The 24,196-nt window shown below is 42.8% G+C and overlaps 1 protein-coding gene and 1 long non-coding RNA gene across 2 annotated transcripts in view; both read right to left on the reverse strand.

Annotated features, from left to right (window-relative positions):
• LOC133093606 (uncharacterized) overlaps positions 1-2,181 on the reverse strand; it is a 145,905-nt gene extending 143,724 nt beyond the window's left edge. Inside the window, exons 1-2 of the long non-coding RNA XR_009701295.1 lie at positions 2,037-2,181; positions 682-814 (exon numbers count right to left, since the gene is read on the reverse strand). This is a non-coding gene — a long non-coding RNA (uncharacterized LOC133093606). The remainder of the gene's footprint in view (positions 1-681; positions 815-2,036) is intronic.
• A 13,127-nt stretch (positions 2,182-15,308) lies between these two features.
• The window catches only part of SORCS3 (sortilin related VPS10 domain containing receptor 3), a 596,683-nt gene continuing 587,795 nt past the window's right edge, over positions 15,309-24,196 (reverse strand). The window contains exons 24-27 of the mRNA XM_061193540.1: positions 22,755-22,854; positions 21,689-21,794; positions 16,146-16,306; positions 15,309-15,373 (exon numbers count right to left, since the gene is read on the reverse strand). Coding sequence (XP_061049523.1) covers positions 15,309-15,373; positions 16,146-16,306; positions 21,689-21,794; positions 22,755-22,854 — 432 coding nt within the window. The remainder of the gene's footprint in view (positions 15,374-16,145; positions 16,307-21,688; positions 21,795-22,754; positions 22,855-24,196) is intronic.

A 24,196-nucleotide genomic window follows, 5' to 3' on the forward strand; every position in this document is an offset into this window, starting at 1 on the left:
AGCATTTGATAAATGGGAGCTAAGTGGGATGCAAGAATTATCTCATATAATCCTCAAATAGTACCATGAAGCACCTACTATTATTATTATTTGCACTTTGAGATGGAAAGAACTTAAGGCTTAGTGATGTGAATTCACTTGCCAAAGTCACGAGCCAGAGGTGACAGATAAGACCCAGGTCTATTTCTGTGGTCTTCTTCATTACAAGGAGAGATCATACAGAAGACCTCCTACCCAAATTAACCCAGACCACTGGCAAGAGCAAGGCAATCAATAGTTTAAGTTACGCATTCGCCAATCACACTCATAGTAGTTATGGGCTTTGGGGAGGACAGTTGCAAAGAAAAACCTACAAAAGGCTGGATTTAATTAAATAAACATAATGTATGAGTAGATACTCAACTTCTTTATAACGTTAGGGTCCCAGATGATATCTTCCATGCGCACACATAAAAATGTTTGTGTCTGTGCGTGTATGTATGTGTGAATATATATTCAGACCTGTTGAAGCAAAAATATAGAAATCCACAGGTCTTATAACAATTATTCTCGGGAACGGTGAGTTGGTCCTACTTAATTAGCAATAATTGAACAAGGTAAGATGGCAGTGTTTTCTTTGGCAAAGAGAGAATATTGGAAACTTTTAATTAGCAAGAAAATATCCCAAGTTGTGGGTCATACCTCCTCTCACCAGGCAAGGGCTCCAAAAAAACAGTTTGTACAGTGATGAAAACCCAGAGTAAAATAAGGAAGCAGTTCTCTAGTCCTTGGGAGAGAAGCAGGGCCGCCTTTCAAAGTATTCACTTAGTGTCAACTGGAGGGAGGGAAGAGAAAAAATATATAAGCGTTCTATTCACACACCAGCTGTTCCCACTAAACAATCACTTTCAAGAAAGCTCAGCTTGTGTGGATGATAATCATTCTTGAGATTGAGGGTTCAGAAGCTACAGAAGAAAATTCCTGGTAGAGGGAGGGCTACTATCTAAGGCCCGTTGTGGCAATAGGCCATGGTACTCTAGCCTTAGGGTTGGAGGTTCCACCCTGCTGTACATCTCCCTGGCTACAAGCAACCCCCATTGCCCTCCCATCTCCCAGAAATCCTCTGCTCTGGCTCACAGCTGGAGACTGGGCTGGGACACTTAGCTATTCATGGGATCTGATTTTTCTGCTCCTTGAGATCTTATATTGAGGAAGGCGTAGCTGTCTTATATCTGTAAGAACCCTTTGAACACAGGGATGGGGATGTCTTGTTTTGCGATCTGACCACCATGGGATGGTGTCTTGGGTTGGGTTTTCTAGAAGCAGAGCCGGAGACAGGGATTTGGAGCATGCAATTTATCCAGAGTGTGCACTAAGGGAAAGCAGGAAGAAGGGCGGAAAGGGAGGAAAAGTCGAGCAAGGATGTAGCCTTGTTGAGTTTAGCTCTGACTTGATCTGCAGGGGGTTCTGAAGCATAAATTATACCACAGACTTGCCCCATCCAGGAGTGGGATTGGGGTGTTACTGCCAGGAGAGATGGGGACCCCTCTGGGGCAGGAGCAGCTGTGAGACATTAGCAGCCAGCACTCACAGAGGCTGGTGCTGGGCGACCTGCTGCAGTCAACGAAGTGCAAATACAGGCATAGGGAGAAGACAGGAAATTGCTTTCATACTCAGCTTATTGTTGTAGCAGCTCTGAGCCAGTATATTAAATTCATTACAGGATGGGGCATCTCGTTTGATACATATAATGGCCTGATAAGACAGGCAGGGCAGACGTCATTTCTCTTCAGCACTGAATCCTATTTTATAGAGGAGGAAATGTACCCAGATAGACTGAATCACCAGCCAAAGTCAACCAGATAACATGAGAAGAGCTAGAACTAGAATCTAGGACATCTGACTTCCAGTTCTGCGTCCTTTATGCTACATCTCTCTGTCTCTTGCCCCTCTTACGGTAAAAGAGGAGAAAAGGAAAATGGTGATAGCAAGGTTATAGGTCATATAGCAAACACATGGGAAGCAGGGAAAGGGGAGGAGTATTGAGCTGGACTCACCAGGAAGGCTTGCTGAGTGAGCCACACCTGTGCTGGGTCTATTCCATGGTTAGGATTTAGATGGATGGAGTCTGAGAGCTTCTGAGACTCAGGTAGGCCAGAGACTAGAACGGTCCTGGGTGCATCTGGGGTATGGCAGGTGGATCATTCTGTAAAGGGGCTAGATTTGTAGAAACGCTGTTCAGCTGTAGGTATGTGTTGGGAAGAGACAGCTCAGTCACTGCAGCTTGTCTTTCCTCTCACCCATCCCCCACGGGGTCTTCTCTCCACATACCCACATCACACCCTTCTCTATCTTCTCAATTTGGTTGTTTCTGGTTGTGTTAACTCCCGAATAACTGGTCCTACACGGTAGAGAGTTGCATGAAATTGCTTTCCTCCACCAGATGAAGAGGAATAAAGCCCTTTAAACTCAAGATGCAGTTCCTATGAAGTAATGGTAGGATTTTATAGGATTAAGATGGTTTAGAAGAGGACAATGTATTAAAAAAATGTCCCACTCTTGTCTCAAACACTCCTACCCGAGAGGTTCCCAAGGGTCTCATGGGAAAAGACAAAGAGAAACAAATTGCTACCTTCTTGTTCCTAAGACCTGGGCCACAAACCCTAAAGGCAGAGTATTTTGAGAAACCTGAGTGATACATGTGGCCCAGCCTAGATATTTACGAAGCCTCTACACCAGTCTTCCCCTTTCCTGAAAGCTCCAGTGAAATCACAGGATATAATGGCTCGGTCTATTTCATGCAAACATAGACCACTACAAGAATGCATACAAAAGAAAACTCCCTTTTTTTTGCTGAGGGAAGGCCACATCATAGCAGCATAGTGATGCCAACGACTAACCAAGGAAGCTCAATCTGTGTCCTAAAATCTGAGCAATCAGATCACTTTTCTTCTTCGAAGAGAAGTAGGGACAGGGGTATAATGGGAAATTTCTGGTCAGTGATAGACCACTTGGCTAACTTAAGACACATGATAATAATAATAGTTCATAGCATGCAGATCAGAAGAACAAACCCAGAGCAGACAGCCCAGATTCATATTAGAGCGCCAAAGGGACCCTGGCCTGCTAAGTTTTGATGGGGAAAAGAGAGTGGGGGGAAAGAAATGGATCATGGGGGCTGGCATTGGATGCTGAGAGCTCCTGCACAGATATTCTGCTTATCCCCACTTCTATCCTTCTACCTGCACCTTTGTTTATACCTTTTTTTTAGGAATGGGCCTTAGAGTGAGTTGAAATGATGACCCTCCAAAAGATATATCCACCCAGAACCTGTGAACGTGACGGGTTTGTTAGTTGGAAAAGGAATCTTTGCAGATATAATTAAGTTAAGGATCTTTGGATGAGATCATCCTGGATTAATCGGATGGACCCTAAATCCAACGACAAGTGTCCTTATAAGAGAGAAGGGAGAACACACAGAGAAGCCACGTGAAGATGGAGGAAGAGATTGGAGTGATGCAGATACAAGGCAAGGAACGCCAAGAATTGCCAGCTGCCACCAGAATCTAGGAGAGAGAGACAGGGGATGGATTCTACTTCAGGGCTTCCAGAAAGAGCCAAAACTCTGCCACACCCTGATTTTGGACTTCTGGCCCTAGAACTGTGAGGGAATACATTTCTACTGTTCTAAGCCACCTGGTTTATGATAATCTGTTAGAGCAGCCCTAGGAGACGAATACAGCCTGTTAGGTGCTATTCCTTGGGAACATCCTTAGTAACAGCAGTGTGGTTGGACAGATGAACCACTAGGCTGCTCCCTGCCAGGTACCTCAGCCATCAGGGAACAAGCCTACCAACCAGCATTCTAACCTGCACCGAAACGTGGGCACTTCCATGGTCTCCTGGGGCCAGCAACCCCGCACAGAAGATTCTGCCTTTGGCCCATCAGCCAGCATCCCGGCTCAAAAACAACCCATTAAACCCGGCTCAAGCACATCTCAAGGCCCTTGGGAAATACGCTCAAATGACAGAGCTGTTCTCCTTTTTGGCAAAGGTCTTTTATCAAGTAACACCGAGTGTATTTTAAATCATTCTCATATCACAGTGAAGAGACAAACCCTGTAAGTGTGTTTGCTGAGCAAGAAAAAGAAAGCAGACGTGAAACGCAGCGGCTTGGTACACCCAGGGACTAGCTGGGGCTTTGAGCTTCCATGAATCTTAGCAGTAGCCAGTGAAGTGTAACTCAATCTTTTTAACTTCATGATATATATTCATGTCAACGGCTTTAAGATAAGGAAAAGACTTTAGTGAAAAATGAAACTTCTGATGAATAACTTGGAGGACACTGAATAATATACAAATATTTCTTTCTCCTCAGTCAGAGAGATGCCAAATCCTGCTGAGTTCTCAGCCCTGTCACGGCCATTCTTTTCTAAGGAGAACAATTTGGGAGTAGGAAAGAAAAGAAACCTTGGCACTTGGGGAAGAAGGTTGGAGGGGAGGGGAGAGGCCAGGAGAAAGAAGGGGAGGGAAAAAAAAACTCAGCATGCCATAATTGAAAGATCTTAAAAGATGCAGGAAAATTGGCACATTGTTGATAATAACCATAATAACAAAGTTAATGATAGGCTCCCGGAAGGACCTTGCTTGGTCTCGGATATGTTATAAAGCAAAGGAGCCGTTCAGCTGGCAGGCGTGGCTGCGTTTAGCAATGCAGCATTCATCCTCCAACAGCCCACCACCCACGTCACCGGTCAGGCCACTAGTCTCCTTCACTGTCCCAGCCCTCAGTTTGCCTCTACAAAATTATTGATACCTTGGCTCTTTTCTGAGACTCGATAAAAGAATAGGTGTAAACTTTCACGGGGCGGGGGATTGGTTTAGTGGCTGTCTTTTCTAATTGTTTTTCATTGTTTCCTACACAAGGGAGGGGAGGCAGCTCTGGGTGGATGAACAGGCGGGAGTAGAGCCCCCATGGCCGAGGGGGCCGAGGAACACCTCTTGGGGGGTCTGAGCCTTCCTGTGTTGCCTCTTCCTTAGCAAGGAGTCCTGTGCCCTGTCATACAGGTGTCCTAGGAAAGCACAGAAGAAGGGTCAGGGGCAGAGGGAATGCTCATTTATGCTGAACCTATCATACGCTCCATGTTTTCTATCTTATTTTCTTCATAAGACAAAGGAGGAAATTGAGGCTTGGGGAGATGAGAGACTCACCCGAGACCACACAGGGAGTAAATGCAGAAGTTGGAACTGAACCAAGATGTAAGCTCTGCAAAGGCTAAATCCGTCTGATAACATCATGATTCTGCCCCCAGAGGTGGAGGCAATGCCCTAGCTGAGTCTGGGGTGGGACGTGATCCCTGAATTCTGAGAGCTCAGAGTGGGAGAGCCTTCACTTGAAGGAAGGAAAGTTGCATGATACATTGATAAACACTCATAAAAAATACTATAAATGAAAAATTGTTTAAAGAGCAGCCTATCTTCCAAAGCTGGTGGGGCTAGTTTGGATGTGCTCACCTTCTGTGTGATGTCTCCCGTGGGTGATCGCATCCAGGTCCATGACTTCTGTAGTTCCAATTCTGAACTTCTAGCCGACACCCTTGCATCAGAGGGTCAGGTGGGTGCTAAAGCTCAGGGGAGAAATTTGGTCCAAGTTTCCCTTCTGTTTAAAATGTTTTCCAGCACCAGGCAATGCCTTCCTCAAGCTGAGTTCTTCACCTGACAGTTTGCGCAGAATCTCTCACCATGTTTGATAACCACTTAAAACCTTAATTGGTGTTGTTCGGTTCCAACGTTTGTTAACAATGGCAAATTACTTACAGATGGGATGTTGCCAGCAAAATTGCTCGACAAAAAAGTTTCTCTGCTTTTGCGAAAGGAATAAGACAAAAGAGTAGTAGAGAGCAACGTACGAGCAATTTCTTTTGCCAAGAATCTTGAGTAATGATTTCCTGTATCTTTAATACTCATCGTGAAAGACCTAAGTAATTAGTTTCTTTTTCCATTTATAAAGACCAATAAACCATTCTCTAGCAGATATTATGCGACAAGTCTCTTGAAATTATTGTCCATCTTTGACCTATGAATGTTCTTATTTTAACTAGGCTTAATAATCAGTATTGCAGAACAATCTCTTATGGTTTTATTTTTAAAGTTTATTAAAAAGGACTCTAATGAAATACCCTGAAATCCACTAGATCTGGAAAACCATTATAAACATTTGATGTGACTTTTACTTTCTTCTTTATTCTTTTAAACTATGAAATGAACACAAGCTCATCATAAACATTTGGAGTCATACAGAAAATACAAACTATCCTGTGCACATAAGGTCAACATTTTTCTAACTCTAAACCTCCGAGTTTTTGTTCTTTCATAGTTGTCTTTCTAGCCCATTTCCCACCATTCCCCCGTTCCCATTCATCCTCCAGTTCTGTCACTGCCTCAACGTTTAGAGCTCTATCACGTTGCCAGAGAAAGAAGGGAAAGGAAGATGCTAGATGGAAAAAAAAGTGTGAGCAAATTCCAACATTTTTAATGCCTAGTGTAAATGTCATTTCCTTTGCAAATTCTTCCTTAAATTTTACCACCATCCTTCCTCTGGGTGGAAGGATCATCCCTATATACCTCTCTGTTAACTGTCTCTAAATTATCAAAGCACTTTGTCCCCCAGAAAAGTGTGATAGAAAATTGAGTACTTGCAGAATGTTCCACCAGGCCAGGAAAGGGGTCGTATATTCACATCTGAAATTCCAACCACCTAACATACTACCAGGCACTTAGTTTCTCAGTTTGTGCTCAATAAATATTGAAAGAATAGTGATTTCAAAACTTCCTTGAAAGGTTATTGAAGTGGACATTCATTCTCTGTCCAGAATCCATCGTGCCTTCATAGCCAACCACTTATTTCCTTTGGTGGTGGTGGCGGGATCATTTCTCTCCTAGTGTACGTCATCTAAGTGGAATAGTAAATCCAAATGCCTCTACCCCCACCTGAAAAGCCAGAGAAATACAGCTTTATTTCCCCAGATAGTTATCCTCACCGTTTAGTTTTCTAAGGCTGTTATAACAAGTACCACAGATTGGGTGGCTTAAACAACAGAAATGTATTCTGTCACCATCCTGGAGGCTAGAAGTCAGAGATCAAAGTGTCGGCAGGGTTGGTTTCTTCTGAGGATTCTCTCCTTGGCTTATAGATGACCATCTTCTCCTTATGGCTTCACATGGTCTTCCCTCTCTGGGTGTCTGCCCCCTGCTTTCTTCTTATAAGGATATCGGTCAGATTGGATTAGCACCCACCCTAAACACCTCATTTTAACTTAATTACCCCTTTAAAGGCCCTATTTCCTAATACAATGACATTCTGAGGTACTAGAGGTTAGGGCTTCAACACATGAATTTTGAGGGGACAGGATTCAGCCCATAATACTCACTGTACCATGCAGTGAGCATGTGCCCTGAACTTTACCAGTTAGGAAATTTATCTGGAATTTTGCATCTTCAGTAACATGAGAATAGAATGATTGACATTCTTTCATTCCAGAAGAGTCCCCTGGTAAGATGCTATCTGCCCAGAAAACATTCCTGTGCTTCCTGATCCCTCTAAATCTGTCTCAGGTCCTGCTTCTTTCCAAGTTGTGGTCTCCAAACCTGAGTTGATTCTGTGGGCTCCCGATAGCCTTCTTGTAAATTCCATTTTGCTGGAATTAGCCAAGATCAGTGTCTGTTTTCTGCAACCAAAATCCTAATTGATATAATATTTTAAATATCTTTTTAAAAACCATCCAAAGCTATGCTCACTGACCTCTGACTATGAAAGAGTTCACCACCCCAATGAGAGGCCTTCAAATCCTCCAAAGCTGATAGGCGATATCCGTGAAGAATTTTCAGGCTCAGAGAATTGGATTTCCATCTATGGGTAGGGGATTGAAAGGGAAAAAAACAATTCAAAGGTAGATGTAACATGGACACATCTCTGATTTTATGTTCCCTCTGAATTTTACGTTAAGGTGACCCTACCTCCTGGTTTGCTTGACACAGTCCTGTGTCATGCTTGTTTTCCCAGAGTAATTATTAATAGTGCTCCATTTACCCCCAACTGTGTCCCAGTTTGGATTAAAAAAAGATGTGGTCACACTAAATTGTGTGTTTTGATCATTGATATAGTCCTACTGTCTAGAAAAGAGCCTGGTAGAGAGCAGGTTTTCAGTAAATATTTCTTGAATGAATGAATGAATGAAAAGGATCTTGTCCCATTCTCAGCTACAGGTGCCTATTTAGTTATTTGTTTTTCTTCTACTTGATGTCACTTGCTGGGTCTATATCACTGAGCCAAGAGGTTTTGGAAGGACAGCATCTTGCTATGGAAAGCTCCTAGACAGAAAGAAGACCCATGTTTGGAGGCCTGCCATGTTCCTGTTAGCACCCATGGAAGTGGTGGCTGCCTCTTTAAAAGGGATACATTTCAAGACAAGGTGTGAAGCCCACCTGTTGTCAGAAAGCCTGCCAAGATCTGAGCTCGACTGGACTCAGAGCTTTTCCTCCTGCTACCTGCCCTCCCCATCGCCTGGATGAGGCTCCAACTTGATCAGTAGGCAACCAACATGCCACTAATTAGGAGGCACAAGGCATAGCCGAGGATGATTAGCTCATGATGAGCACACACTGGCTAGAGTTGTCTTGTTACCATTATAAATAGATCAGAAATCTGGGGAGCATCTGTATTTTCCCCTCACAGAGGAGAATCTGAAATTGACAGGTTGAAATAAGAATGTGTCAAGGAGAGCTCTGTAATTGACAAAGATTAACTTTATTTCTCTAGCCTCATCTCTCCCCTCTTCTTCCCCTTGACACCCCACCCTCAGAATGTCCTAGCTGCCAATGCAAGAAGCCCAGCAATTCTCTAATTGAACCATAACATTTTTGGAAGGTCAGCATAAGAAAACCATCCTGGCTTTCCAAGGACCAGGTGTGTTGTTTATGGAGACAATTATGTGCTTCCCAGGTGATTCTACCTAGAAACCAAGAAAGACAGATTAGTGACAAGAAAAGCAGTTCTGTTTCATCTCTGTTGCTTCTGCCTCCTTTCTCTTCCCCTCTACCATGCTGGGACACACTTTTAACTGCAGCCAGTTCCTGGAACATGGGCAGCGATAACCCTTTGCAAGGGAGAATAAGCAACAAAAGAGCCTGCCTTGTAGGAAGAGGCTTCTGGGACAGGCTCCAGGAAGGAGAAGTAGGGCCTTCTTGGTGGGGAGAAACCCCTGGGGCCCGGCAGCCTTTAGCACCTGGGACGCTTTGGCACAGACATCTCAGCAGAAGAAGTCTCTGTTCTTCAGGGAACAGACCACACACTTTCTCAGGAGCAAACCACTGAAGGCCCCACTTTATCTAGTTAATTTCCAATGGCTGCAAACTGCTCCGTTCCCCAGAGACTAAGCCATAATGACAGATGGCATGTGTGCCTGTCATGATCTATTTTCTTCTGTCTTTTCTGACATTTTGGAAAGAATGTGTCTTGTGCTCACTCTCTGAAAGAGCTCTCCTTGAGCTGTGACCAGAGTTGAAGGCAAGAAACCATCTCCTTGGTACCTCCATCTATATAAAAGGTATATTTTTACAAATAATTGTTTTACCTGATTATTTTTCAATGTATGAAGATAAAGGAACTCAAGTCAGTGACCCTCAGGGAGGCTTTGAGGGACCCCAGGACCTGGAAATGTACATCACAAAAACTTTGTATGAGAAGAGAGTGTATATAAGAAGCAAGTTGTGTTATAAAGGAGCCAAAACCATAAACAAGCAAGGCCGAACTGTTTCTGTCCAGTAGCGTGGCTCTCTCCAGGGCATCGCCACATTCAGCAAGGCTGAGCACGGTTCAGGACCTGAGAGCCTCCAGTCTTTAATTTTATGAGGCGTTTCTGGTAGCCCCGATTACAAGTGTCCATTTCTTGCCCCCTTCACACGATCCAAGGAAAATTAGATGTTATATTAACACAACAAAAAGCAATAAAATAAGCAGTGACTTTTGGAAACAAGGTGTAAACAGTGGATTTTAACCAAAAATCTCTTCCAGATGGGGGAGACGTAATGTCAAGTAATTCTGAACCCTTTCTCTAGCAGTACAGCCCTTGGTGAAAGACTGGTAAATAACTTTTATAACTTGAGGCCAGGAAGGACAGAGGAAAAGGATCTAGCACAATACTAGAGCTTCTCAGATTCAATTCATTATCTGTCAAGGTCTAGTTATTTTGGGTTTATCCAAGTTATCATATTTGATCTTGGTTCCAACACTGTGAGGTTGATGTCATTATATTCAATTTATAGATAGGGAAACTGGACCCTGATGATGTCATTTTACCCCTCTGGGCCTCAGATAATGAAAAAGCAGTGCATTCAAGTTTTATTGAGAATCTGAGTCTCCAAATAAATTGAACACTAGCAGAGGCTCTCTTTTGTTTTTCATATACAATGTCCCACTGGTTCCTCTCTGAATGAACCTGTATCTCATAATGATATACAGCCTGAAAGCATCGAGGCAAAGAGCAATTTAACTCTGCTACTGTAAAGTTAGCAGTAATTAAACTAAGTTTAAGGGACATCGAGATGCAGTAGTACTTTGGGAGGTAATCATTGGACTACATGGCGCCTTTGGCAGTACCACTGGACCAGACAAGAGAATTTGGCAGGATCTGGGGTGTGAGTCAGGATGAGGCATTCCCATTGCTTATGTTTGCTCTCTGGCCTTCTTCCCTCTGAACAAGGCCAAATGCTTTGAAAGGAGAACAGCGCAGTGTGTGAAGCCGGGGTCTGGCATCTGTCTGTTGAGCAGCCTTATTTCAGTCCAGCGAGGGAAGCATCGGCATCAGGCCATGGGCAACTAGACCAGTGCATCAGCAGGGCAATGGCATGTGGAGGGTCGTGAGCCACTGAATGATGAGCCCACTCGGGAAGTTAGATTCTAAAGCGTTCTGGACATTGTAAATACGGGGGCCATATTGCCATATCCATCAGGCTCTCGACTGACTCTCCATGATGGGCAGTACAATCAGTTTTGCATTTGCCGGGGAGGCACGTGGTAGAAAGAATACTGCCCTACAATAAAGAGGACATGGATTCTATCTTCAGCTCTGAACTAATTTGCTGTGTAGCCTTAGGGAAATCACTTTCCTCTCTGAGCCTCAGTTTATCCCTCTACAGAAGAAGAGAGTTCTCTTAAGTACTCCTAAGTACTAGTCATCTCTCAATAATTTTGGAATTGGCAGTATGCTTTTCACATCTCTGGAAATCAAAACTAGCCAGTGAGGCAGGCCATAAAGCGTTTTCCTTTTACAAATAAGGATACTGTGGTCTAGAATGACTTGCTAAAAGTCAGAGATCTCCTAATTCCTGGCTTAAAATTTGTTCCAAGGCACAATCCATCACCACCTTGACTCATAGTGTGATTTGTTTTAGATAACTCAGTCGGGCGACTCTCCCACAGTTGCAGCTGTTGCCCAGGAGGAAGTGAGCAAATCTGGAAGCTGTTCTCACTTCTGTAGATTAAGGTGCCTTGTATCATGGTAACAGGAGCCAGGGGAGGTGACTTTTACCCGTAACTCTCCCTGAACTATTTTAGTGGCAGATAGAGCAGTAATTCTTGAACTTTAGTGCACATGAGAATCCTCAGAGAATCTGCTTATGATGCTAATAGCTGGGCTCTAGCCCCAGAATGCTTCTGCAAGCTAGCTTCTTCGGTTTAGAATTGCCTTAGAGAAGACAGTTCTGATGCAGTGTCCTCACCACTGGTGAGAGACCCTGCATAGAACTAGCTACAAAGCCAATCACACCCTCTGCCGTCTGCCTTTGCCTGCCTTCTACTGAGAAATCTGACAGGCCTATGCTGGTGGTGGATACAGAGGCTATATTCATAGCAGGACTTTGCCCAAATGAACCCACTGACTCACACTGTTTTACCACTTTATTTCACTTTCTTCCTCTTTACTCTGGTGGAGCAATTTTATCAACCGGGACATAAAATTAACATGAGAAGAACTCAGATCTCATGGAAAGCAAAAACTAATTCTCCTTTGACTTGGGATAGGACTATTAGACACTTCACATTATTGGGGAAGTTCAAAACCATTAAAAATCCCTTAAAGATGTCTAGGCACTTTATGTTATAAACCAATGGAGTTAGACCCCAAAACTCACTGCTTCTTTTAGAGGTACCATGTGACATTCTCAATATTTGAGGAAGGTACTTACATAATGTAAATCTTTTTAAAAGGTGAGTACAACTCAAGAAAAGTTATACCAAGAATAATACACAATTTTTAAATACACTCACAAATGGAAAGAAAACCACCTTTGTTTAATCCTATATCTTCAACTGAGTTCAGAAAATATGATTCCAGAATAGTCAGTCAGTGTCCAAACTATGGGAGCAAATTATTGACCAAAACTTCCTTGGGTTTCTGGGATCCATGGAAGTTTATCACATATTTGAATACTAAATAATTAAAACATCTGACTTGCAGCCCTCATTCTAGGCACTTAGTTCACATTCCATTATTACCTAATGTACAAGAAAGCCAGTTACTCCTCCTTCCAAATTCCTTACTTGGTGTAGGAAAGAGATTTGTTGCTGGTTTGATGCATCAACAGCACAAAAAAGGTTTAAAAAAAGGATATGTGTCACGTTGGTTTCCTCTCTTCTTTTCATTTCTCCTGTTGAAATCTTTAAGACCTGTGTTGGAGTCCCACCTCTACCACTCACTGGGAGGTTGTGTCAGACTCAAAGGCCTTGGGGTTACCAAGACTTCTGCTCAAAAGTCCTGGCCACACATTTGAGATGGGGAACTTGCATACTGATTCAAATGGGCCATCTAATGTAAGTTCCCCATGGGGGTCACAGAAACTGAGTAGGTAGAATAGGTTGAACTATTGTTCTCAATTCTTCTTACCCTCCGTAGATTAGAATTATATATTCACACCTATTGCCATGTAACTTAGAAATGCTTTGCACCGGAGTCTATTTCCCTAGCTCACTGATGTTGAACGTGGCCATATGGTTTTCTTTAGTTAATGGAACATCAGTGACAGTAAATAGAGGGGCCATTTTGAGCCAAGGCCTTGGAGGATAGAGTATGCTGCTGGCCTCACTTGGAATTCTGTAATCCACCATGAAAATAACATGCCCTGGGTAGCTGCTGGTCTCAGAATGATGACAACTCATGGAGCAGACTTCAAACACTGAAGCCTGCATCCAAACTAGCCCAGGAGAACCTGGTCAATCCCAACTGAGCTCACCCAAATCACAGCCGACCTGAAGACTCACAAGCAAAACATCAATATCTGTTGTCATAAGCTAGTCGTTTTTTTTTTCTCCCATGGAGCATTATTGCAGCAATAGTCGAATAATACAACAGATCAAGACAACTGCCCAAAGAGAGAACTCTCAGCCAGGTATATAGCTTTGATGTACAAAAATACATTTATTTTCAACAATTTCAAAACCACTGTCTTTTTTTTTTTACAGTAGAAATATTCAAATGGAACAATAAAACCAAGAACAGTATATGTACATATACTGTATATATAGATATGACTCATGCATTTGTATTCCAGTGTTTAGTACAAGTATTGCAATTGTCTGCCCCATTTAACCCTTGAAACGAAAAAGCAATATCTTTAGAAATATTCCTAATTCTGATCTATGATGTAGCCAGTCCGATTTCTCAAGGTCACATTCTCTCAGGGTCTCACAGAGGAGGATGTGAACAATATCCCACAAAAATGAACAGGTCAAAAATTCAGCCTTTTCTCCCATATATATATACAGTGTATCATTTTTATAAAACAAGTACGCTCAGGCTGATCCTGAAAAGAAAACAATGCTTACAGCATGGCTTAAAGTGACCCTCCTAAAAAGAACTGACACATGAACCGTGTGAAGGGGCTGGGGTGCAGGAAAAGAGAACACTGGCTTTGAAAGTCACTCGCCCCAGATGCAAGAACTGCCTTCAGGGAACTGAAGGTAGACATTTGACTTTAAGGAAGTTGTGTACTTGTGTACATCTGACAAGCAAGCGGCACAGCTTTGCGAGAATCAACTTTGACTAAGATCATTAAAGGCTACACCCCTCTGGGGCCTGCAGGGTTTGCACGGTCACAGGATTCCACGAAGGCCAGCTCCCTCCCACCTCTAACTTCTCCCAGGCTGAGGCACTCACTGGGCTTCACCTAGTGCCCAAGGGACTTTTCTGGGGTAAGAATAGCCAGAGAATTCCCCATAAGCATTATTCAATTCCATGGAATCCAACCGGAAAACAGAATGTCATCTTTTTAGATCCATTGCCTGGTTTCTTTAGAGAAAACCTCAGGCTGATAGCTATCCTCAACCTCATCCTTGTGGAGGGGAAGCCTTGTTTCCCCATCTGGGTTTCAGTTTGAAGTCTGTAGTGGGCTTCATCTGGCAACTTCTTTCACATCACTGATGGGACAAAAAAAATCCCACGTTCTATGAGGGCACTCTCGTCCTTCCTTTGCTAGGTGTTTCAAAGAGGCCCTCCCCCCTCCCCCCTGTATATACAGAAATAGAAACCAGCAATGGCAGGGACACAGAGATGCAAGAGTTAAGTGTGACAGACAACTGGAGAGCATCCAGAACCCAGCGTCAAGCAGGCCTGGGGGTGGGTCAGCTCTGAAGGTGGGTGCATAAGCCAACAGACACATCTTTCCTTTTTCTGTTTTCTTTTTTACTAAACATTAAATTATTTCTCAGGAAATAAAGAGCTACTTACATTGTAACTATATACAATAAGCCATCTGCAGCTTGCAATGGACATGCACTGGGCAGGGCCTCTTCCGACAGGTGTGCACGCTTCCTGCAGCTACGCTCACTCCCCACCAACCTTCCTCCTGCAGACCTAACTGGGAAATGGTTTACGTTTTTAGGTGCGTGCTGGGAGGGAGGAGGCGGGTACTGGTGATTTGGGCTTGTGGGGGGGAGGATGGGAGGTTAGTGGAAAGCCAACCCAACTTAAAAAATAAAAAGAAAGAAAGACCGCAAGGAAAACAAGATTCCTTGCACTATCAATGGCAGAATGAAGCAAGAAAGCCATGGGAAGATGCATCCTTTGCCCTTAGCACAAATACAGCCATTTATTCTTTGTGTCTCATTTTAATCAGTTACGAATGCCTTCGCCTCCCAAAGCTAAGCCTGCTATTTATGAAGGGGCCCTTGGTAAACAAAAGGTAAAAAAGACATTTTCATTTTTCCATAATAAGAGTAATAGGAACCATCAAAAATAAAAAGTCAGAAAGATGGTTGACCACGTGGCTTGTTGGTATTAAACACTAGTGCAGTTGGGGATCTCCTTTGTGCTTTCGCTGTTTGCAATGGTGGCAATGCCTCCTGCAGGGGAGAGAAGACAGAGGGAGGTAAGGATGTACCTGTCACAAGGGCGTGGGTCTGTGCTTTATTTATTGCTAAATACCAAGCCACCTTAACGTGTGCTTATGAAATAGGGCACCTGGGTAGTCTACCCTACCAGTTCACTGGCTTATCTTACCTATGTTTAACGTTTGCCATCTCCCACCCCAGCACACAAGGTAGGAGCAATACCTTGCCATCTTATACTCTGCTGATCACAATACTAATAGCCAACAGGTATTGAACACGTATTATGTGGCAGACACTGTGCTAATGATATATGTCATTTCATGATCACAACAATCTTAGAAGGCAGATACTATTATTCCCATTTCACAGAAGAGGAATATGAGGCACAGAGAGGTCCCAGAGCTAGAAGACTGGTAGAGCAAGAAAATGAATCCAGGGCTATCTGATGGCAGAGTTCCTATTCACGCGATTATTGGGACGTATAATGCTTTCGCTTTTTAGAAAAAATAAAGAGAAAGTCCAACAGTAATAGTTGGCCTCATCCCTCTCCCACTCAGACTCCAGCACTTTTGATCTTGATCTACTTCTAAGAGAAAAAAGTTCTGCCAATTTCATGTGGTCAGAGGTGGCGGACACTTCAAAACATGATTATGTCGCTGTAGCCCACTGTTTTCTCCCCCCACCCTCCAGACTAGTCCCACCTGAAGGACAGGCCACATGGGCTGGCTGACTCAGGGTCTGGAGGACAGAGGACTCAGGAGCCTGGTGATACCAGCACACATACCTATGACCCGGGTGTCCAGCTCTTTGTCCAGCAGTTCCTCGGGCTCGGTGAAGTCACTGAGTGTGATTTTGGGGGCGTTTTCACTTTGGCTCACTGACCCAATCATCTCCTGCTCCTTGTCGTGTTGGACTTGAGCATAGATGTTAATCCAGGGGATTTTCCTACATGGGGCAGAGCAAAATCACATTACGATCATGGGGCACGCCCAACTGGGGCAACTGGGAAATCCTGGGTGATAAGGTGGAGGAAGAAGCTATTTACAGGACCAATGTCAGGGAAAGGGGCTGGCCACCCAGATACTGTCGCCATGAGGCCAATGAACACAAGGAGGGACCCAGATGCCCAGGGGAGATGTAACCACAGAACTCCCGGAGGCATGCATCTTCTTCTGAGGCACAAAACCAGCAGGTGTAAACAGAAGGGCAATGCTATTGACCAAGTGTGCACTAAAACCCTGAAAACATTTACCAGTTATAACGTTTACAGAGGAGCTGGGCTTTGAGACTCATAAGGTTGTATCATAGTGAAAAGACAGCTTTTTCTAAGTTTGTATCCGTTTCATCAATTCACATTGGTTTTCTTTATGAATAGCCAAGAAATAAAAGACTTATAGCCATTGCTACCATTTTTAGAACACCATCCATGGGCCAAGTGTCTTAAATACTTCCATAGTCAGTTTCCTCATCTGTTCAATAGGAATAACAATAGCTTTCTTTTAGGATTGTGGAGAGGATTAAGGCAAGGATTAAGAGAAGCTAAATAACTTCCTTCAAAGACACGAAGGTAGGAGGTTTGGAAACAAGGCAGACAGACTTGAGGTTGGAGGAGCGGGTAGGTTCAAACTGAAATCTGCTTGGAGTATTCATCTCCTGACCCATCTCCATCATCTCCTGACCCACTGTGTTCCAGCTTCTGTAGCCTCCTTTGACTTCTTCTAATCCTGCGCTTCTCAAACTTCAATATGCTTATGCCTCACCAGGTTCTTGTTAAAATGCATTTGTTACTCTACAGGCCTGAACCGGATGGGTTGAAATTCTGCATTTCTGCCTAGTTCCCAGGTGGTACTGATGCTGCTGGTCTGAAACCCAAACTTTTGAGTTTCAAGATTCTGATACATCAGACTCGTCCCCACCTTGGGGATGAGGTTTGAATCAACTGTTCCCTCTGTAACACACCTCCTTCTACTCTTCTCGTGACGGTGTCCTTCTTGTCCTTCAGAATTTGGCTTACATGTCACCTCTGAGAGCCCTCTCCTGACCACCCAATCTCCACCCAATCTCTCCTGACCACCCAATCTCTCCCGTCATAAATATGTAATTATGGGATGGTGTCTATGAAAGAAACGAATAGGGTGTTGGTTTAGGGTGATGGAATAGGCTATGTGTGTGGACTTGTTTTCTGTCTGTCTTTCTCTCCCACAAAAAGCCCCATGTCTGTAAGGTCTACATTTTCCATTTTCACTGCTCTACACTTAACTTAGCACAGTGCTTGGCATGTGGTTTACGTTCAGTAGTATTTGTCAAATAAATGAATAAATGACCTCAAAGCCTATGCTCTTTCTATTTTCATATATTATGTTCTCAAACAAAAAGACCACACTTTTATCTTAGAATTTTACAGGTAGAAGAGCCCTCTCTTACCTCATTAAATGATGGGGAAATTGGTCTGAAGTCCAGACATTTCATGAAGCTGATTACTGGCATAGATGTTATTAAAACTTGAGACATCTGACACCTACCCCAAACCAGAACATTCTGTGCAAGTATGAAGCAGAATCACTCTGTTACCCTAGTGCCAACCAGTGGTATTTTCAAGCAACTACATTCCCTTCCCTACTCCAACCCCACAATGAGGTAGAATGTGAGGCATTTAATAAGGTCTTCCATAGCTAATTTGGAAGGAAAGATCCCAAAATATGTTTAAAACATGGACAGTTCCTACCTTTCATTTATGTCCAGTTTTCATGTTTTTAATGGTTGCTTTCCATACATTAAGGGATGTGTCCTCCTGACTCTTACTGGTCTAAACCAGCTTACTACAATTTACAAGAACTTTAAGTGAAGAGATTCTATGTGAGGCAGCAAACCGCAGGCTCTCTAAATGTGTGTAATTAAAATTTCATGCTGGCCCTCACTTTCTTCTTATCTAAATAGAAAGGCAGCCTAACGACTTAGATTTCCTCTAATCATAAAAGTACATATTACTCATGAACGTTGGGATCAACTGTAATATTTATTAGGTGCTGGGGGCAGTCAAACCATTCCTGATCACACAAGTCTGGGTACTTCAGAGCTGTAGCCAGAGGTCACCGCCTCCCTTTTCCTGCTTTTTTAATGATTGATACCTGTGAGGATTTGGATAAATTTGCCCTTATAAAGACTGTTCACTTTATTTTAATCTCTGAAAACGGGCATATTTTTTCAATATTTTTAATAGATGGTTGGAAGGGAATGAATTTTATGTCACAACTTGCAGCATTTAAAATTTTTTTCAAATTGCTTTTTATTTCTTAACACATCCACTTGTGTAGGATGTAGGACCGTTGAGACAATAAGTCAAGACTAAACCCTGCTTTTGCAGATTAGAAAGGTGGGAAATGAGATTTAGAGGCACGTCTTGGGCTATACATTCATGTAAGTTTTAATAAGAGGAGTAAGATGGATCAATCCAAGTCACCTATATAAATTTCAGTTTTTATTTGTTTGTTCCAACTATGATTAAGTATTAGAAGTCCGTGGGAGGAATTTAGAAAAAGCAAAGTAGGCTTCGCACTGTGATGAAAGCCTTACTGAAAAAAGACTGGAAGAAATATAAAATTTCAAAAGTTTTCTTGGATAATAAGAAAAAACAAACCTACAGTATAGAAAGAAGGTCTTGTTAGGAAGAGTTTTCAGAAAATAAAAGCCATCTCAAAATGATTTTTAATTATATTCCCTAAGACATCACAAAATAGCAGTCACTATCCAAGAATAAGATCAAATGTGGTCACTTAACAGAGGAAGGAGAATAGAGTTACCATGATCCCCAAGATTCCTTTAAATAATTCTGTTCTTCCTCTATTAAGTGACCACTTGGGACACTGAGATTGTTTTCAGTGCCTGGCACACAGCAGGCGCTCAATAAATGTTTGCTGAATAAATTAATGGCTTAATAAATTAATGCTGGAGATGGCAGAGAGAAAGTTTTGGGGTTTGAAAACAGCATGGCCAGTGATCTGGAAACAGAAACAGAATTACCCTTTCCCTAGCCTGTGCCATCAAAGTGTTTACTAGTCAGCTGTAGCTATTTAAATTTAAATTAATTGAAGTTAAATAAAATTAAAAATTCAGTTTCTCCACCATACCAGTGGCTACTGTATTGGACAGTATAGATTATGGAGTGTTTTCTTCTTTGCAGAAAGTTCTATTGGACAGAAATGAAAGAAGCAGAGGAGACTCTAGGAATCATGGAAAAGAACCTGACCTTTACTTGTCAGCAAGCTATGCACCCTCCATATAGCCATCACTGGAGTTCCAGGTGGTGAGGAGGGAAAGGAGACCAAAGAAACAAAGGGAGATCCAAAAGGACCTCTGCCAAAGGGCTTGGGCACTGGGAGGAAAACTTCCAGAAAAGGTGACTAGAAAAGAAAAGGTAACTGATGATTGGTTACTCTTAATTGACTCAAACCATTTATCCAGCTTGACTAGTATTTGTTTCCTGTATCTTGATTCCCTGCCAGGGACATAGAAAGGGTTGGCTGATATTTGGGGACAACAGAGGTAGAATAATTCAGAGATGCCATTAACTGGCATAGATTCAAGTATTAAAGTCTGCACATTAAGAGATGGCGACATTAGTAAGTTGACTGTCTACGGAGTTTAGCAACATTTACAAGAGAGCAGAAAACTTTCTAAGTCACAGGACAGATCTTGCCTTAATTTGGAGACACCTGACATAAATACCTCTTTGCAGGACTTCTATTGGCCCTGGTCCTCAGCGAGGATGGAGGTCTAGGAGCCAGAAGGTGATACATTTGGGTTAATTGATCTTCAAGTCCCAGCAACCACCAGCCTTCCCCACAACCAAATCCTTGAATGAACGAAAGTGTGCTTTGTGTGTAACTGAAGTACACCCATAAATGGGTGTTGCTTTGACCAGACTGTTTCTATATTGAATCTCTGCTCGCTAATTGGATATGAAGGCTTTTCCCCTTCTTCAAAGGGAACATGGCAGGTGGGTTGACCCATCCTGATCCAAGAGGACGTGAACTCACATAACTGGTCTATAAATTGAGTAGAAAGGTAAACCCCACTCTGTCCTTCTAGTGGAGATTGTTTAAGAATTCCTGCTGTTTTGGCTAATGCTGAGATGTCTATTGAGTAAAACTGGTGTTTTTAAGCCTGAGAAATCCACTAGAGGAGAGCTGATGGGGGCTGGGGGCGGGGGAGGTAGAGTGAAGCACCTTTACCACTGATCTCTTCCAAAAATCTAAAAGCATTACCTTCAGTGTCTAGAAAAACTCCCAGGACCAAGTTATACTTTCAAAACTCATCTGACAATAATTAATGATATTTTTACTTTACCCAGGCTTCCTATGAAGCACATTTCTATGCCACTGATACGTCTGAGCCCTACTATGTGCCAGTTTGTAACACAGGTGGTGCCTTTGGGAGGCATGTTATTTATAGTAGCTTAGCTTTTGTGATTTTTTATTATGTACTAGATATAGATATTATTACCTTGAAAACATATAGCAAACCTACAAAGTATTATTGTTTTTCCATTTTACACATTAGGAAATGAGGGCTTAGAGAGGCAAATTCAATTGCCTAAGGTTGCAAATGTTGAAAGTTAAAATTGGGTCTGATTTTTGAGTTCATACTCTTAACCAGCATATCTCTTGGTAGATGTATTACATTATTCAAACAATGGTACAGAATTATTGATTTCAATTTCTTGTTTTTAATAAGTATCCTATTACATCACCCCGCCTCTGGCCTTCAAAAATAACTTTTGAATACGGGTGGGGTTTGGTTTTCCTGATCAGTTTCCCACTAGAAACAGGAGAAATAGGGAGGAGTATAAAATTGTATATTTTGGCATGCAAATTTAAACAGAGATGTTGGATATCAGCAATACAAGATAAGAAAATATGTGTGTGTGCATACATGCGTAACCAGATTTCAGCTGCATTTTCTCCACTTAACCACCCTGAATGGGTGGTAAGCTGTAGAAAAAGATCTCTTAAATATTTGAGACCTTACTTCAGAAACTTAGGTGAGGTTTGAAAACCCCTCAAACTTCTCTTGAAGAGAATTAACTGATTTCATAGGCTACCCCTCATTTTCCTAACTCAACATAATTATAAACTGGAGAGCGTTCAGATTCTTAAGCTCCTTTATTCCCTGACCCTAAACCATTCCTGTTCTTCGCCAATGCCAAGCAGAGCTTCAGGGACAGTTAAAATCACCTATTTAGGATAAGTTTAGGAACGTCGGTTACAGAAGGAATCAGCTCCCATGAATCTAGCCCCACGATTAAAACTGAGTGATGGTAGCACATACCTTTTAAATTTGTAGATCAAAAACACAGCCAGGCCGACAAACACCACTGACAAGAGCATAAGCATGGCTGAGCTGCTGTGCCCAGCACTGGAGTCCACCAGTGGAGCTAGGAAGAAAGAACAGACTTGCTCACTTGGAAGCTATTAGCTGGAGAGAGTATCCATTGGAGAAAGGAAGCCAGCTGGACTCCATCCTTATATCCAGCCTCCAATTGCCCTGCATGCTATCTGGGCAGAGGAAGCTTGGCTTCAATGATGAGAATGGTACCCCTGATCTACAGCTTCTTCGGGATCTGCTCTGCCTGGGGAAACTTGCTGCTCCTTGAGTAAACTGTACGCAGCTAAGGGGAGTAGGAATAGGGCTTGAATGTTCTTTCTCTTAGCCCGATTGCCTGTCAACATGATCATAGGTGGCCCATTGGGAACTCTGGGTTAAACACTGATGGAGTGTTTGAATCTCTGCCTCTCTACTCTTGTGGTAAAACACTGCTGGATGGGTACATTTGGGACCTCCTCATCTGAAAAGTTTTTATTAATTAGAAACGTTCAGCACATAGGCTTTCCCAGAGAGCCAGAGGTGGATGCCCAATGGGACACGCCTCTTTTTATTCCTTTCACAAATCAACCACCTAGAGCTGGTCACTTTTTCTACTTAGAGTTACACATTATAAATCAAAGAGAGTTTTAAAGTTATTTCATCTAGTCTTCCAACCAAGATTCACTGAATCAGAGAATCATAGAAATTAAGAGAGCCTGAGAACTACCTCATATAACCCCAACTGTTATAGATAAAAAAACATAATAAAGTCCAAAGCCCAAAGAAATTGTAGGGTTTTCCCCAAGATCATCCAGGAATTCAATAGCAAAGCTGCTTCTAAGAAAGTCTTCTTGCCACCTTAACAGGAAGCCTCAAGAAAGATGTGATTAATCTTTCTTTGCCATCACTACACAAAGCCATTTACGGGCATTTATGGAAAAGTGTTTGGTAACTATCTCCTCCCTTTTCTCTCCAGGACATCAGAGCACCACCCCACCCCCCTACCCCACGAATCCCAACAGGCACTCACCTAAAGTCAGCTGTGTGACATACACAATGACTTGAATCCCTGGCTTCAGCTCAAACTGGACCAAATTTTGGTTTAGAGCATTAAACAGCGTCTCTACAATCTGGGGAGAAAAAAAAAAAAGAGAGAGAGAGAGGCTGCTTGGGAAGAAATGTCACGTGACCGTGCTCCCGCATGGAATAAGAAACCAGGGTCAATAGGCAAAAAATGACCATGTTCACTCAGAGGACAGGATTTTGGAACATTTTTATCCATCTGGTTCTCCCAGCCTCTAGAGCCCTGTGAAGCCAAGGACACAGCTGGTGTTATTCGCTTATACTGGAGAGGAGAGTGAGACAGAGAGAGGCGTGTCCACAGTCACCTAGTGAATTCGAGTTGACAACAGACATAGAGGTTTCATTCAACTCCCAGTTCAGTGCCTTTTAAGCCTAACTTTCCATAGAGAGACCTGTTGTGGGTCCCAATGAAAGAAAGTCAACTGACCAACCGTTAGTTCTTTAATCTGAACAAGCAATATGCACAGGGTAGAGAAGCCCCTGCCAGGATTAAAGCAGGCACATACACCCCAGCCCACTCCTCTGCTGTTTCTCTTTTAGAGACAATGGGTGGCAAACATTAAAGGAGAAGCTGCCTCCTTTTTATGGGATAATTCTTCCTCTTTACTTTTCCCCAGCAAGTCTCGGAACACGTAACATCGATTTAATCACTGTGTAATTCCCACATGAAAGCTGAGGCAGACTAAGGCTGTTGTCCCTAACTCTTATCTCACTGTACGCGCCTTAATATCACAGCTGCTATTCATCACCGTAATTACCTATTTATCTAAATGGATGGATACTGTAGCTTCCAAATATAGTTCACACATGCCAGTTGCTATTTCAGAGTAAAGAGGTCTTATAAAAGTGATGTACGCATTGAGAAGCTGAATTTATATCTGGCCAATTTCAATATGCAGCCCTGCAATGCAAGGATCCCCTTCATTTCCCAGAGAAACTGACCGTGATGGCATCTGTGCAGCTCGCAGAGGACTGTGGATGGATGTGGGGATGGGGTGACAGCCAGGTGAGTAGCAGAGGGATGCGGAAGACATCTGTACAATGATTAACTCGTATGGGAGCAAACGTGTTTGATTCATGCTGATTTTTAGCAGCCTCCTTCTCACTTATTTCTACTTCTAACTTAGCATCACAGGAGCATGGAAGAGTAAAGCAAAGCAAAGCACAGCCAGTTAAGACCCCAGCAAGAGCAGGAAGAGAAGGAGAACCATGGGACCACCACTGACTTCATTTCTAGGCTAGTATGCAGACCACAAGAACTATATGCCATTTGATAAGGACAGTAAATCACGATCCCTTTTGGGAATGCTGCTTCCTTAGTCAAAGCAAGATGAGGCAATCCATCTCTTTCCAAAGACACATGTTTAAAAGCAGTTCATTTTCTTCCTA

The sequence above is a fragment of the Eubalaena glacialis genome, chromosome 1 (assembly GCF_028564815.1).
Source record: "Eubalaena glacialis isolate mEubGla1 chromosome 1, mEubGla1.1.hap2.+ XY, whole genome shotgun sequence".
NCBI lineage: Eukaryota > Metazoa > Chordata > Mammalia > Artiodactyla > Balaenidae > Eubalaena > Eubalaena glacialis.